The sequence below is a fragment of the Hemibagrus wyckioides genome, linkage group LG01, assembly GCF_019097595.1.
Source record: "Hemibagrus wyckioides isolate EC202008001 linkage group LG01, SWU_Hwy_1.0, whole genome shotgun sequence".
NCBI classification, from domain to species: domain Eukaryota; kingdom Metazoa; phylum Chordata; class Actinopteri; order Siluriformes; family Bagridae; genus Hemibagrus; species Hemibagrus wyckioides.
This window is the reverse complement of record NC_080710.1, coordinates 19650780-19666594: the sequence shown is the minus strand read 5'-3', so window position 1 is coordinate 19666594 and position 15815 is coordinate 19650780. Positions and strand designations below refer to the sequence as shown.

Below are 15815 nucleotides of genomic sequence, written 5' to 3'. Positions count from 1 at the left end.
CAAGACTGTCTAGAATGTCTTTGTATGCTGTAGCATCATTTCCCTGCACTGGAACCAAGAGGCGCAAACCTGTTCCAGCATGACAATGCCCCTGTGCACAAAGTGAGGTTGATTAAGACAAAGAGCACCGACCTCAACCCCACTGAACACTGAAATGCTGACTTCTGTTCAGTCTATAACTAATGCGCCTGTGGCTGAATGAACAAATCCCCACAGCCACTTATGTGCATGTGAGTATGTGTGTATAATATATTATGTTGATCTTTTATTAAAATACATCCAACATAAACTTTTAAGCAGTTCATATTATTATTATTATTATTATTATTATTATTATTATTATTATTATCAGATTTCCTGTACAAGATTATATACATTTATATACTGTATGAACAAATTACATAATTATATATAGAAAGACTTGTAACCTACCCTGGATACACATGCAAAAATAGCATTTAACTACACCACATGACCAAAATTATGTAGACATCTGAGTATTGAACATTTCATTTCACAACCAGGGGCATATACTATGCCACACTTTAGAAAAAGTAGACTTCTTTCCTTAAATCAGACAAGTAAATGAGCAAATAAAGTCGTTTACTAAGGATGAGGTCGGGGCTCTATGCAAGACACTTGAGTTTTTCCACACCAGCATTGGTAAACATGTCTTCATAGACCTCACTGTATACAGGGGCATTGTCATGCAGGACCAGGTTTGAACCTTTAACTTTCAGTGAAAGGAAATATTAACGTTAGTGCATACAAAGACATTCTTTTCAAGTGTGTGATTCCAACGTTTTGACAACAGTTTGGGATGGCCCCACCCATGGGTGTAAATGGCACGTGTCCAAATACTTTTGGCCATATAGTATTTACAGGTTGCCATATTAGAAGCGTCATTATAAGAATGGAGATGCATTAGGTTATCTTTTTCAAACAAATTAGTGATCTTGAAACAAATATTTATCATTTAATATTAGTATTAGCAGCAAAATAACATCCAACCCAGTAAACACAGGATGTCCTGGCGACAGCGCTTCTGTTCTGCCCAGACTTTCCCACAACATGGCAGGCAGGCACAAAATCCACCCCAGTGACCAAATATTCATTCAGTGCAAACCTTCAGCTGTCTCTAAACACAGCAGCACATGAAACACTATCAGGAAGTAATGGTGAGCAACATGACACCCACATACACACTGCCTGCCATAAGCTTGGGGATACACTGCTTTTTAAAGTCTTAATAAATCAACTTTTTTTTAAATTATTTTAAAGAGCTACGTATACGTTGTGCCTCTAGAAGGACAGCCGGGGAGTTTGCAAAGCTGGTTGGTCACCTCTTTGCTCACCACATTTCATGGTTCACATGGTTGCTCACCACATTTCAATCTGACTCCTCCCAGAACGGCTCAGCTGGGTTAAGACTTGGTAACTGGGAAGGCTAAATTATTAAAGATAACTCTGCCACCTTCACTAAGTGTCTCCTGTACAGTTTTAAATGTGCTGTGGGGAGGTTCTTTAAAAAAAAAAAAAGGAAATCAATTCCTTTTAAAACAATATGTTGGCAAGTAGTACATCATATGGTCTTATAGTTAGCAGAAAACCAGCTGGGTAGAGAATAGCTGTCAGTACAGGAGATGTAAGAATGCTCCAAGCAACACAAGTAGAACCATCTTTTTAATCTTCTATTAGTGCTATTTCCAGCAAGTCCCTAAGAGCCATACATACGTTCCTAATGGCCGATATAAAACTGGCTGCCCTATCTTCCTGTAATGAAATCTACAGCTGGAAATTAACATCGCCTCCATGTCATTTGGCTTCCCGGAATCAAACAGCACATTCTAAAAGACATCGATGCTGATTCAGACTACTTGTAAAGCAATGTTTAAGAGTTAGAAAGCAGAACTACCTGGGCTCCAGCTGTCATGTCGAAGGGCGTGGAAGCAGCAGGCCATGAGAAGCTAAGGAAAATCAACTTGTTTCGTTTCTGGTAGAGCCTTTTGCAAAACAGTAGAGGTGTCAGAAACTGCCTAAATGGTCCTTGTGGGGAGACACACTATAATCCTCAGGAGCTAAAAGACCAGACAGACTTGGCAGTGGTTGTTTATTTTGAATCTGGACCTCCAGGTACTCATACAAATGGGATAGTATGAGAGAAATTTAGAGCAACTCATGCTCAATATCCACATCACACTGTTAAAGCAGCAATAATAATAACACATGCAGTCTCTCACACTGTACTCATCCTTCAGTACAATGTAATCCAAGTCTACACAGGCAGCCATCCAAGTATTAGACAGTTACAGTGCTGAGACAAAAGTAGCCACTGACTAGCCATCCATCAAAAAGCGCAGAGTATGAGGCAGAATGGATTCCCGGTCCTTTTCTGTTTCTGAAAAAGGAACGACCGAGTGCTGCAGTATGCAGCTTGACCAGGCACTTGGCTGAGTCATTAAGCAGATCGTCTGGACATATTGAACACGATGCTGAGCTGTCCAAGCTCCCTGCTCATGGATAATGGACCTTAATGGACTCAGTATTGCTCACAGCTCAAATCCGAGTGCGCAGGAGAAAGCAGATCAGGCAGACCCAGATGGTACGGCTTGTTGATAAAGGTGTCCGTTTGAGCTGCGAAGTGTGAGCTGACTTCACGTCCTGTGCTATAGGGCTGAGTGCTGATAGCTGGGAGAGTCTGACAGGGCTCAGAAAGGGGGGGGGGGGAAGCTGGGAAACAGAGGGAGGAAATGACACTCCACCCTGATCCTGAAAGAGTCAGGTGGGTGGGGGCACATATAGTTGACCCCCACCCACTCAGCAGACCAGTATGAGGTGGAAAACAGTACAACAGATGAGCAAAAACAACATGCGTCAGCCAATGAGTAATGCACTCCGCACACGTCCGTGTTAATGGGCTGTGAGAACATTATTCCCAAAACTCCATGATCAAGTTTGCAGCCATATATAGCTTACATAAATGCTCTTATAGAAATTAGGTTAAAAGTTAGCACAGCCACTCAGGGAACCATTGTAATAGTACAAAATATAAGGAAAAGAAAATGTAGTAGCTGAAATTATTAGAAAATAATCCACATAACTGATACTGTTACTACTGCCACCTCTAATGTCTACAGATTTAATATGGCAATGTCTCATTGTCAGCCAGCAGATATTACTTTCTTACTCTGGTATGGTTTATGCCGGAATATTTTTTCCTCACAGCATCAGAGCCAACTACTTGCTCAATAAAATATGAGTTTAGGCCACTGTTAGTTTTGTCAGAGACATTTAATTACAGTACCTGAGAATCTAACATTAGTATGTCTATAAATTAACACAGCAAGAATGAGTCCTTAGCAAGTTTCCTTTTCTGTGAATCTGGATGTTTATGCCACACATTACTGTACCATCAATTTATTTCCTGAAAGCTACAACCATAAAACTGTGGCATATGCAAATATTAATGTCCATTTAAATCAGCCTGCAGGATTATGCTCTTAGATTTACTGCCTTTTTTCATTCCAGTGGGTTTCTTTTGAATTTAAAGACAGCTTGAGTGAAGTGGCCTTATTTCTAACTGAGTAAGCCCTGGAGCAGTCCAAAAAGCATGCAGTTTGTGAATTGGATGTTTATGGAGTTGATCAACTTACTTAAGGGGTTCTTCTTGGGACTCAGGAACCCCAGAGAGACATAACCAAGAACGGCTTATGGTGCTAGATGGACATTTGGATGAAGGTGTGTGTTTATTTATTTATTTAGCATTTGTATTGCACTTGTGACTTTAAGCACATATGGAATCTGCAATGGTACAACTTGAATTTTTTTTTTTTATGTTTAACCAATCATTTTGTTTCTGAAAAGCATGTAAAATTTGCTTGGGTAAGCTTGCATTATTTAAATAAAATAAATAAATAAAATGTAATTTTAGGGATACAGATGAGAAAAATCCAGCATTTAAATTTATATTAAACTGATTATACTTGTATTATCGTTAAAATAAAACCCATCTTTAAAGCTTGTATCATTATATAACATTTAAATAATTATTACATAATCAATAGAACGTCCAGATAAGCAACTTGCAGCTCCAGTGAAAACAACAGATTTTCAGGCACTGATCAGCAGCAATCCAGCTTTAAACAGAACCATACCAAAAAAAAAAAAAACATCCAGGCAGGCTAGAAAACATTTCCCAGCAGCAACTGCGTGCTTGTCTTGAAAAGCATCAGTCAACTCCCTCTATCAAACACAGCAGAATCTCTCTGTCCTCTTTAGAGGGATGAAGAAAGTCACATTCACCACTGACTCAGGACAGAATATCATGCTGGGTAATGAAATCCTTCTTTTCTTCACTATGTGAGAGTTCTAAAAATCACATGACAAAATCTGTTGTGAAACACAGCAATGGCTTAACACAATCAAAAAACAAAAAGCAACGCCACGTCTGTAACAGCACGACTGCTGTGTGTGGCTGCGTCACTTGACGTTTATTTATAACCATCACACTGCTGGCATTTGCCATGTGCAGTACAGTTGCTTTGACAAAAGAAACTATTTTTGATTGTGGGCTTTGAGCATCCTAATCCCAAACATTTCAGCTGAATATTTTTTCAAGAGGGTTGATGAATCATGGCATCCAACAATTTAACTTAAATTGAAATTAAAATGTGGTCTATAGGATTTCAAAATTGTTCAGCAGATAAATTACACTGAGTAACAGTATAATGATATTATAGCATTTAATCCATGTTATGCAGACATACAAATATATTGTCCAAAGACAGACATGAACAAAGCAAAAGGCACCAGTAGGTTTAGTACTGTACACGCATCATAGATGTGAAAATAAATGTGTATTGCATGGATGCACAAACGGCCCCAGGGCAAAGGGAATCAGGTGTGTATGCTGTTCAATTAAGTTAACACAGACATGATAGCTGGCAGTGGTTTAGAGGAAAATGTGATGCCTGGAGCAGTTTGTGTGGTTAAGTAAGTTAAGCTGGTCTGTTGGGAAAACCTGTAAGGAACAGCACACTCCTCCTGCTCTCCTCTCATTCAACACCCCTTCCCCCAACCAGTAACAGCTCTCGAAAAACGCATCCATACAAAACACAGGCATGATCGCATTGTTAGGATGTGTTGCTGTCTACTATATCAATTAGCCTAGAGAGCCTGTGAGCATCCATCACAGAGCTAATTCAGCGATCACCTCTGTAGTATGGCTTTACTGAAAGGTGCTCTTACTTTAAGAAAGGTGACATTTTGCATTAGAAGTAGCCGTAAGTGAATCCAGCATCAACAAGGGCAAACCTGAGGAGAGCCCGCTGACCAAACAAAGGAGCCTGTATTGTGAAATGAAACTTGGCCGTGGCGTTTGGCTGGTCATTTTGGCCGAGCACAACTTGGCCTCTGAATGATTCCTGTATGGGGGAAAAAGACCCAATGCTGTCTCCACTATTGTCATCTCCATCTTGATACATTTAGAAAACAAGACAGAGGACACTGAGATTGCAGGCTTTTCTGCATAAATAAACCATGGTTTAGTTGGTGATGAGAAAGCATCACAGTCTGGCAGCTCATCTAACACAATGTCACCAGAATGCTCAGGATAATATCTGAAAGCTTCCAAGTATGCCAGGCAGCAATGTTACAGAACTCACAAACATGCAATGTTTTATACCTCATATGTTATAATAATGCTGTGCTCCAGAATGATCTTAAATTATTGACCTCAAAATGTTCCAAAACCTGAAACAGTCCACACTATACAACTGTAACCTAAACCATTCAAGAGTGATATAAACATGGTCATATGATGTACAAAACATGGTCATCTGACTTGATCATTCATTTGTTTAAGTTTTTAATAAATGTCAGAGTGCAAGGTGTAACACCGTAAATGTAACTTTTCAACCCAAACAAACAGATGAAATTCACATATTAAGATCAGTCTTCCCTAAAACACACAGTCCAAAAGGTATTACAAGAATAAGCACAGTTTGCACAGTCTCTGCTTACGTGAGAAACATAAGCAGACTGAAATATAATCAGACTGAAACACAAGCAAAGGCAAGACAAAAAAAAAGAGTTTTTGGAAGGTTTGTGGAATGTTTTTTGAAGGAAACCGCAAATAATTCAATGAGATGAAATAATAATGAGAATAAATGCTCCGTCCTCCTTCTGACTATTCTGACAGAAAGCAAACTTTGGGAGGTTTAAGTCTATGCTAGGCTTTAGTCCCATCAGCATAGTGCTGACAGCATAATAGCACAGAATTCTATTTAAGAAATATGCCAAATAGATCGTTTTGTCCCATAACAAATTTTTCCATCTATATGACTTCAATATGGACCAACTAGTGCTACATCACATTTCAGATACCCCAAGCTCTGTTCGGAGCTGTTTCACTCATTGCAGAAACACTGGCCTTCTGTAGATGTTAAATCTACATTCCTGCAGCTAATCCTAAGATAATGTCAGTGTTGTGTATAAATGTGACTCACCAGTGTGTGTGTTAGTGTCCTGAGATCCTGCAATCTCCAGAGAGAAGCTCTGTCCCATGCTCTTGGCCCTTAGGGCCTACACTTTCAGCTGTGGCCTAGAAAAGGCCACTGAGCAACAAGAGTGGCCCACCTGCTCGACTCTTGACTTGCCTAGGTTCTCCACTTCAGAAGGCTTTCTTACTGGCACTTCTTTCTTCTACCCACTGATCTTTACTGAGTCCTCCCTTCTGTTCTGTGTCTCTTTCAGCAGCATTCCCTCCCTTCTTCCCTTCTGGAATTCTGCACTCCTCCCTCTGAAACTCCCCACCCCTTTCCTTTACACTGACCCTCCCTCTGCCTCCCTGACTTAAGCCTGTAAGTTAGCACAGCTACAGATGGATGCCTATCATTCCAGGGAGCCAGGGTCAGAGTGTATGTGTGTCATGTGTGTGTGTGTGTTTAAGGAAGAGATTAAGAGGTTGCGCTTGTGCAAAACAAAAATGCTAATTAGAACAATACGGTTAACCATATCAAGAACAGAATGTCTGTCATTCGTACAGAGACGATGCATGTTAAAAATTCCCCTCTGCTGTTCATCAATTTCACTATGCAATTTCCCTTAATCCTCAGTTAACAAAACAATTAATAAGAAAGTTCATATTTTTTGTGCAGCACATTTCAACATTCCCCTTGACAAGAAAAATGTTTATAGTTGTGGTGTATCTGGTTCATATCCAGCTCCTGCTTTATCCCCAAAATATTTTCACTTAACTACAAGAAAACAGTGTTGTGCCCCCTAGAGGGAACAGTGAGCAAAACCCTTTAGTGGCCATCCATTGGAATTCCAGGCATGCATCTTATCCAGCACAGTCCATTAGAGGAAAATGAGTGTGTACGTGTGCCACATTTATGAATGACGCTCACAGGCTTCCAACGCGAAGCTCCATTTCCTCCATTTACTATTTCTCTAACCACATCATTTAAAGAGGTCACCTTTCCACAGATCTATCTCAGTCACTGGAGAACAGGTTAGGCTACATTAAACACAGAACAAGTAATATGTCTCATTCTGTCTAAATGCCTCAATAATTCAGTGATTTGCTAAATGCTCTTGAATGACTGACTTATTACAGCATTGGAAGTGCTCCCACAGTATATCACAAGCCAGAGACACGGACAAACTAGGAAGTGGAAGAGAAGCCAAAACACACACTCAGCAGTCAAGTAGCATAGTACTTCCCAGTTTAATAAGCCACATCTTTCATCCCAACTTGCTATGTTGACACACAGCAGAGGTTAGACAGAGTGACAGTGGAAATGGGGAAGACCGTTTGACATCATTAGACTGTAGCATCGACAAACATGAGGAGGAACATAGCTAAGAGATCTAGGAGGGTGAATAAGGGAAGAGAGGGTGAGTAAGTAGGCCTGCAAAAATACAGAGGAAGCAAAAATTCCCTGTGCATGTTGACTGTTGTCTTTTTATTCTTAATCACTGTGATGACTTTCAAGGCACTGTCTGAGAGTCTGACTTTAGTCAGATGTAGCAAGTTGTTTAAAAACCCTCATTTTCAACATACACTTAACTTCGCCCCCAGAGCTACTACAAAACCCCATCTAGGCTTTAAAGGCTGGATTGATATTACAAGATGGTGAGCTTTCTGATTTTACAAGCAACCTGACTGGCAGGCAAGGAGGCGCCCCTTTTCACCTCGTTGGTTAGACATTTGAGGTTCACATCATCCTCCCACTTAGAGATCCAGTGACACCCCAAATACAGTATCAGAGCAGATATTTTATTGAAATTTCCAGAATGTAAATGACACCAAATTCGATGAAACAGTGTATCTGATGAATACAATGAATTCAAAATCACTGACAGCAAAGCCCCACTTACAGAATTAATGGTTAAATATTGAAACTTTCAGTCTTATGCAAAGGCCTTAGGTAAACATTTTACATTAGACAAACCCTAATCATATTTCTCTCCTAGAGGAGCAGCTATGAAATTCCCAAGCCATTAAACCACAGCAAGAGTAAATTGCACACTGAAACCTCAGCGAGTCGGACAGAGAGGTAGATGAAATAAAAGTGATTTGAATCCTGACCTCCACTAGAGCTCCAGCAAGCTCCATCCCAATCCAAAACGAAACTGAATGTGTTCTAGTGATAATAAAGTGCGCTGCAGTCCTAATTCTTTGTGTCCTAGTTACAGCGTCTACACTGGGGCACTGATTCAAACATGCACAGCCTGCTGGTTGGTTCTCCCCGAGCCCAGAACGTGCTGCTGCGACCTGGAAAATGTGCTACAAGCAACTGTGTGATGAAGTGGACACATGACCAGGCTGAACTTGAGAAAAGATTTATCCAAGTGTTTTAATGATGCTGAAACTCCAAACAAAACTGGCCCATTAGTGCTCCATACCAGTACCAGTACCAAAGACAAAATCAGGATTGAATACTATAAGGTGTTATCTGCCTGCTAGATTTCTAACTGTAAATTACAGTTGTCTCTTGCATACTTGTGTGAGACACGAGCTAAAAATAGGTTGAGGTTTTGATGACATTAACTGACGCTGAATGATGTTGATCCATAACCTGATAACCCAATATACCCTACCACATAAATCCTGTCATGATAACATTGAAAATATCAGCATGCTTTGGATGCACCCAACATCAGTCTAGAATGTGAAACACTCAACAGCTCATCATAACCTTTAACAACATGAAAAACAAAGCAAACATGTGTGTGTGTGTGTGTGTGCGCGTGTGTGTGCTCTGTGAAACAATCACTCACCACGATTTTCCATCACAGAATCTGACACAAATCACTGAGTCGATCCTGTGGATGCAAATGAAAAAGATGATTAAAATGGCTTAATTTCTTCTTTGACACATTATACAGTCAGTGATAAAATTCTTCATGGTGATTGCATTTTCAGATGGTTAGTTATACAACACATCACAAAAATGCATCACAATAGTCATTAATAAGGCCATTATGGCTCGAGTCCACACTCTTTCAAACCTCTGCTAGCTATTCCTGAGTGCAAATGTTTGGACAAAATGAAGACAGAAAAGAAAATTCTAAAACATGTAATTTTAGTGTGTTCCTTCATTTATCACAAACAACAAAAATGCCCAAACGGTGCATGTTAACATCTTAACAGTAAAACTAGCTTTTGGAATCGTTTGATTTCTTCATTTGTCCTTTTGTTCTAAACTATAGTCTTAGTGCAGAATACACCCACGCTTCATTTTTAATATGCTGGATTTGTTCTTGTAGATAAAATGTAGAAAGAGAGATACAATTTCTTCACCTGGGATGCAAACTTTTGCACTCAACTGTAGCTGTGCATCCGTGTGCTTTTATAATACAAGAGTTTAGCAAACATTTCCCAACATATCTTCACACTGCATTTATACAAAATGCTCAATATTTCAGGCTTCGAGCACAAATATAAAAGTGACTAATATAAAAAGAGAGGTTGTCACACACAATGTCTGAACACTGACAGCTAACATTGGAAACGCACTGTGTAGAAGGTCATTGGCCTTGTAAGGGGGTGTTCGTTCTCAGCGTGTCCAGGTCATAGGTCTCAGAGCAGCAGGTAAGGTACATGGGCTCGCTTCTTCTGAATCTGTACAGGTCAGAAAGGGGAGGTTTAAATTAGCAGGAACAGATAACCACTTAAAAAACAGAAAACAGAAATCATCATCTAATCTCACTGGCTCTTTATAATTTCTGAATCAATCTGGTTAGACTTGCTAGTATAAAAATGTAGGGGAATCAGGCACTTTAAGTAATGCTTTAGACACATTTTCACATCATTAACTTTTAATAGCAGCCATCTTATATTTAAAGCTAGACGGCACTTCAAAGTTACATGGCTGGTTAAAAAAAAAAAGCTGTGATAGTAAGGGCTTGAAACTAATTTTCTTAAGGCATCTTTGTATGATTCATTAAAGAAAATGTGAATAAATAAAATAACTTGTAATGGATTGAGAGTGTGAAAGGATGTGGAGTAAATGGATGGATGAGGCAGAGAGGAGAACATGGTGGAGGAAAATGCTGAGAGAGATCTGCGGTACAGGGAGGAAGACAGAGCGGAAGAGAGAGTGATCGAGGGAAAGTGAGAAATGCTAATGAATATCTCCAGAGACCGAGCGATCGATTCGAGTGAGGCAGAACAGGCTTCACAGGCCAACTTCACTCTCATGCCATATCACAGCGGCAGAACAGGAGGCTGGTGAAAAAGCTCTCTGTGTATGATCTATGTAAGGCACAGACAAACCAAAACACTAATCTGTTTCTATTTCACATTTTAACCATGACACAAGACACTCTGCGGTGCCACTGCAGCTGACTACGTATAAGAATTCTGACCTGCAGTTGCAACGCACTGTGCTGAAAGTCTACAATAGGAAAAATAGTAAAGAGAGCAAGCTTAATTTAATCCTTTTTGTAGGCCTATTTTTCAAGGAAAATGAAGGTCAAGAAAAGGAATATAGGTCCTATATGTATATGTGTCAATGCTGGTATAAAAGAATATGCTGGCATTGATGGTGTGCTTCATAGTAATGTGTAAATATAAGTAAGACTGAGATTTTCTAATACCCCACAATATCTGAAATCAGCGGCTTAACATTAAGTTTTTAAGCACACAGCTGACACAAAGAGAGAGTTAATGCTAGGGTTAAGAAGGCTGAGGTTTGCAAGAATTTGACAGTAAGCCTCACCAGCTTCACATTTTTGAGGTTTCAGAAACCAAAATAATCCTTAAACTGTAGAACACTTCCTTGGGAATTGCACGTTCTGTCAACGTGAATCCAAATAAGCCCCAGCAAGGTAAAAGGGACAGACGCTAGCGATGACCAAAAAAGGGTCTACAATAACACTAAGCTTTTACAAACAATTTATCTATGTCTAGATCAACCTGCATATGTGCTCTTTGGTTTGGGCAGTGGTGTAGTGTTTCACATGCTGGGTTTTTGAGCTGCAGGATGGTGAATGTGTACGCAGTGTACACAATGATTTGCTTTTACAATAAAGTGGCCATCCTGCTAGCAGATGTGCTGGGAAGCTTTATATGGAAAAACAGCCTGTCTGTACTCTCTTGCACTCGTCATAAACAATATAGCAATAAAAAAAAGAAGCATGTTAGCACAGTTGAGTTGCGTGTACACTGCACATGCAATACAATTATATCACAGAATTAGAAGTAGACAGAAGAAATCTTAGCAGTTTTATACTTTTTTCCCCAAAATCAATTCAACCCATCTATTTCTCACAGAACTGCGTCACTGGATTCACCACAAGAACACTAATTGTGAGCTAGGTAGCTTAGCAAAATTGTGACAAATTTTACAACGACGACGCCAAAGCAGTGCTCTGGCAGTAGATAAAATTGGCCAGTGGTCATTGGAGAAAATGTTTAAGCTTGACAATATTTAGTTGCAGATGTGGATGCACGCTATAAAAAGAGAGGCTGCATACACGCCCTTCTGCCTCAAACAAGCTCATGCTAACAATAAATGCTAATCCAAAACACATCAATCCTGATTAATTTATTCTGATGTTTGCGGTCAGATTCTTTGTCTATGAGCTAGATACCATTTGTTGGGGTCACTGGTTTTTAAAGCAGCGAGTATGTAATGTGTGAGCGAAGAACTTTATTAAGGCCCGATAGATAGAAGTGAAATTAATTAGCAAGTAAAATCAATTTTAAACTTATTTTCTTCTCTTTTATAGTTTTACTTTTGCATTTTCCCCATCCATCTGAGACCCTTCAAAAAATAATATATTTTGCAACTGAACCTTAATGATCGAATACTGGCTTGCTATTGCATAACCTCAATCTGTTGTGACCACAATGGCCACAGAAATGAAACACAGAGTCAGTGGAACGGGCAGCGTCCTGGAAGAACGCAGAAGTCAGTATTACAGTTACTGTAAATCTGCTTCAGTTCTCACACTTCATAGTGCAGGGCATTTAAACTGTGGTGAATCCCACAGAGTAATATGGAAGAGCGTTCAGATGACTTCCTTTATAACAACAAAGCATGTGGGTTTGTGTGCGTGTGTGACATGTGAACGTGAAATACCGACAGACACGCACAACATATTTACTATATGGCCATATCATGGGTGTAAATAATCGATGTTTAAAATGTGTCATACACACTCATTTAAAGTGCTTAATACACTAGACAAATATGTGGTCAGAGCTAACATGATAAAACACACACACACACACACACACACACGTCCCTCAGGATGGGAAGTGTGAAAATGGGATGTAACTGGCCTAGTTCCTGATTGAGCGTTAACTCCTGACGAACCGCCATGCACCGGATGAGATGAGACTGTTAAAAAGAAGACCCTTAGGGAACAAAGATCTGCTTTACTGTAAATTAAACAGGGAACTTGTGTAGCAGGAAGAAAATAAAAAGATGTGCTTTCTCACTGTTTTCATAACGATTCAAATGCAGGAATTCATGTCGACAAAGCTGGTTTATTTGCTGCGCATAAGGATGAGAAGCTGTCGTTGCATGACCTTTCCTGATGACTTTATTCTAGACGTTTTATGTTTACACTGCTTATTCTATTCTACATCCGTTTGAGTAGTAAATATAGCTGGCTGGAATTGTGGCAATCATGCAGTGTACTTGAGGGTCTTCCTCAGAAATTAGTAAAACTGGGTCTTAACAGCTAGTACATGATGCTTGGTGGTTAATAATTTTAGGCTATTAGGTCCTAAGATTAAAGACACAAAGAAATGAAATCAGAAAACAAGCCTGAAACACACGGTTGCAGTGAATCAAACATTTCATCCATCTACTCAACACTAAGAGGGAAAAAGTGGCACTACATTTAAGAGCATCATGTGGTGGTAATCTATACAAAAATGCCTTGCTACTGTTAAATGGCTCTTCTGCCACACTGCTTTGTGCAAATAAAAACAGGGCTACAATTTGAGCGCCTAATAATAGCTTAACACACATAAATGTAGGTTTACTGATGCACAGGCTGCAACACCACAGCACACTTTTTTTTGCCTACCACATTCAACACATAAGGAAATGGGAAAAACAAAAATCCCCAACACATGCAGCACATTTCCTCAAATATGACTTTATCTCAGCACTGACCAGTTTAAAGGGACTGGTGTTTTTCATGGGAAGCAAGAATTCAATTATGCAATGGGAATAAGTGCATCAGGCTCCGATTATTTAAATAGCATCCCACCTTATTAGAATTGGGCAGACATTATGAGTTAAAAAATTCTACATACGGTTTGCTCGATAAGTTTCGATTTCACATTCTCTGGCCAAAGAAGAGAACTCTAAGCGGACCCATTGCGCTCATACTCACAGACGTGGCTGCAGACGCTGGCCTATACCAAGGGCTAGATCCAGTCAGACAAGTGTCTACATGGGAGCTGGGGAGAAAGATCAGCAGCCTGCTTTATCTCCTTCTGGCACAGTGATCTTAGCCCAGATCACGAGCACCTACACATCCTAGTCCCGATCTAGAATGAGAGGACGACAGCATTCGCTCCAATTCCGGGCCGCCTGTAACGTCATAGCCGTGCTTGTCCCAGAAAAGCTCGGCTCACCACAGGGACTGGTGGCCCACTTTACAAGGAGTCCAAAAGGCTGCTCTCTCACTGTCCTCTCTAAACTTTAGTCCTCTAGACTCTTCACGTGCAAGAGTCATGTAGCTGACTCAGTCCTGAGAGAGGGCTTCAACCCAAACGTCAAACCGGTTAAACCCAAACACTGCTTATGAAGCAGCCAAAGTTGAGGAGAAGCTGATCTACTCAAATATTTGCCATTCGCTGTCCATTTTTTCTCTTTTAATGGAGTTCCACTTTTGGTAACGTAAAGCCATGTTTCCAAAGGCTTTAAAAAAAATACAGCCTGACAGCAGTTCATGAAGAGGTATGTTTTGACTTTAGCTGCTTTATACATGAATCACATTAGACACAGTTAGAAATGAACAACTTACACAAATCTCAGGCTGATAAACTAAATATATATTTGAGAGTAAGAACATTACATGGTCCTGAATGTAAACAAACACTTCTCCATTAAAGGCTTACATCTAAATAAATCAAGTGCACCAGGTCATTGGTCTGTTTTTTACGTTCTAATACTTTGATATCAGTTACTAAATGATTCTGCCAAGCTGAGCAGTTTAGGTACATTACATCTTGGATTTGCTTGAGTAAGTAAAGGTTGTTGGTTTACAGCACTGTAACAGCCTGTGACATTCAGCTGAAGTAGACCCTACCTGAACATTTATTACACTGGATGGATATAAAAAGAGTGATCTCTCTTTGTACTGCACACATTTGGTGCTGCTGTATCCAGGCCAGTTTTGTTATACCTCTACCGTGTTGTGAATTTGACATGAATATGTAGATTTAAATGACATATTATTATTATTATTATTATTATTATTATTATTATTATTATTATTATTATTATAATAATAATAATAATAATAATAATAATAATAATAATAATAATAATCAACTTTTAATACGTTTCATAGCACTTCATGTCTTCCAATTTTAATCTAAGGAGGATTTTTTAATTCAGAATTAAATATACCTCACTGTAGGTTTCTTTGTTACTAAGGTTGCATCTTTAAGGGTGTGTCTTTTGGAGCTTTAGTATATACACCGATCAGGCATAACATTGTAAGCACTGACAGGTGAAGTGAAAAACAATGATTATCTCCTCATCATGGCACCTGTTAGTGGGTGGGATATATTAAGCAGCAAGTGAACATTTTGTCTGCAAAGTTGATGTGTTAGAAGCAGGGCCAAATTTTTGATGGCTAGACGACTGGATCAGAGCATGTCCAAAACTGCAGCTCTTGTAGACTGTTCCCGGTCTGCAGTAGTTAGTATCTATCAAAAGTGGTCCAAGGAAGGAACATTGGTGAACCAGCATCAGGATCAGTGGGTGGCCAAGGCATATTGATGCACATGGGGAGCAAAGGCTGGCCCGTGTGATCCGATCCAACAGATGAGCTACTGTTGCTCAAATTGCTGAAGAAGTTAATGCTGGTTCTGATAGAAAGGTGTCAGAATACACAGCGCATCACAGTTTGTTGCGCATGGGGCTGCATAGCAGCATACCAGTCAGGGTGCCCATGCTGACCCCTGTGTTTGAGGTGCTGACTTGGCCTTTAGATTCCTCAGATCTCAATCCAATCGAGTATCTGTGGGATGTGCTGGATAAACAAATCTAATCCATAGATACCCCACCTCACAACTTACAGGACTTAAAAGATCTGCTGCTAACATCTTGGTG

At 39.8% G+C, this 15815-nt stretch overlaps 1 protein-coding gene across 6 annotated transcripts in view; it reads right to left on the bottom strand.

The window, feature by feature from the left end:
• The window catches only part of phactr4b (phosphatase and actin regulator 4b), a 29837-nt gene that overhangs the window by 12384 nt on the left and 1638 nt on the right, over positions 1-15815 (bottom strand). For 2 of the 6 annotated variants that reach the window (XM_058396931.1, XM_058396949.1), the window contains exon 1: positions 6507-6762. In XM_058396931.1, coding sequence (XP_058252914.1) covers positions 6507-6564 — 58 coding nt within the window. In that variant the 5' untranslated portion in view covers positions 6565-6762. Of the gene's footprint in view, positions 1-1915; positions 2673-6506; positions 6763-9285; positions 9331-10024; positions 10130-13863; positions 14008-15815 lie in introns of those variants that run through there. The other 4 variants (XM_058396968.1, XM_058396958.1, XM_058396978.1 and 1 more) reach the window with 4 other exon arrangements.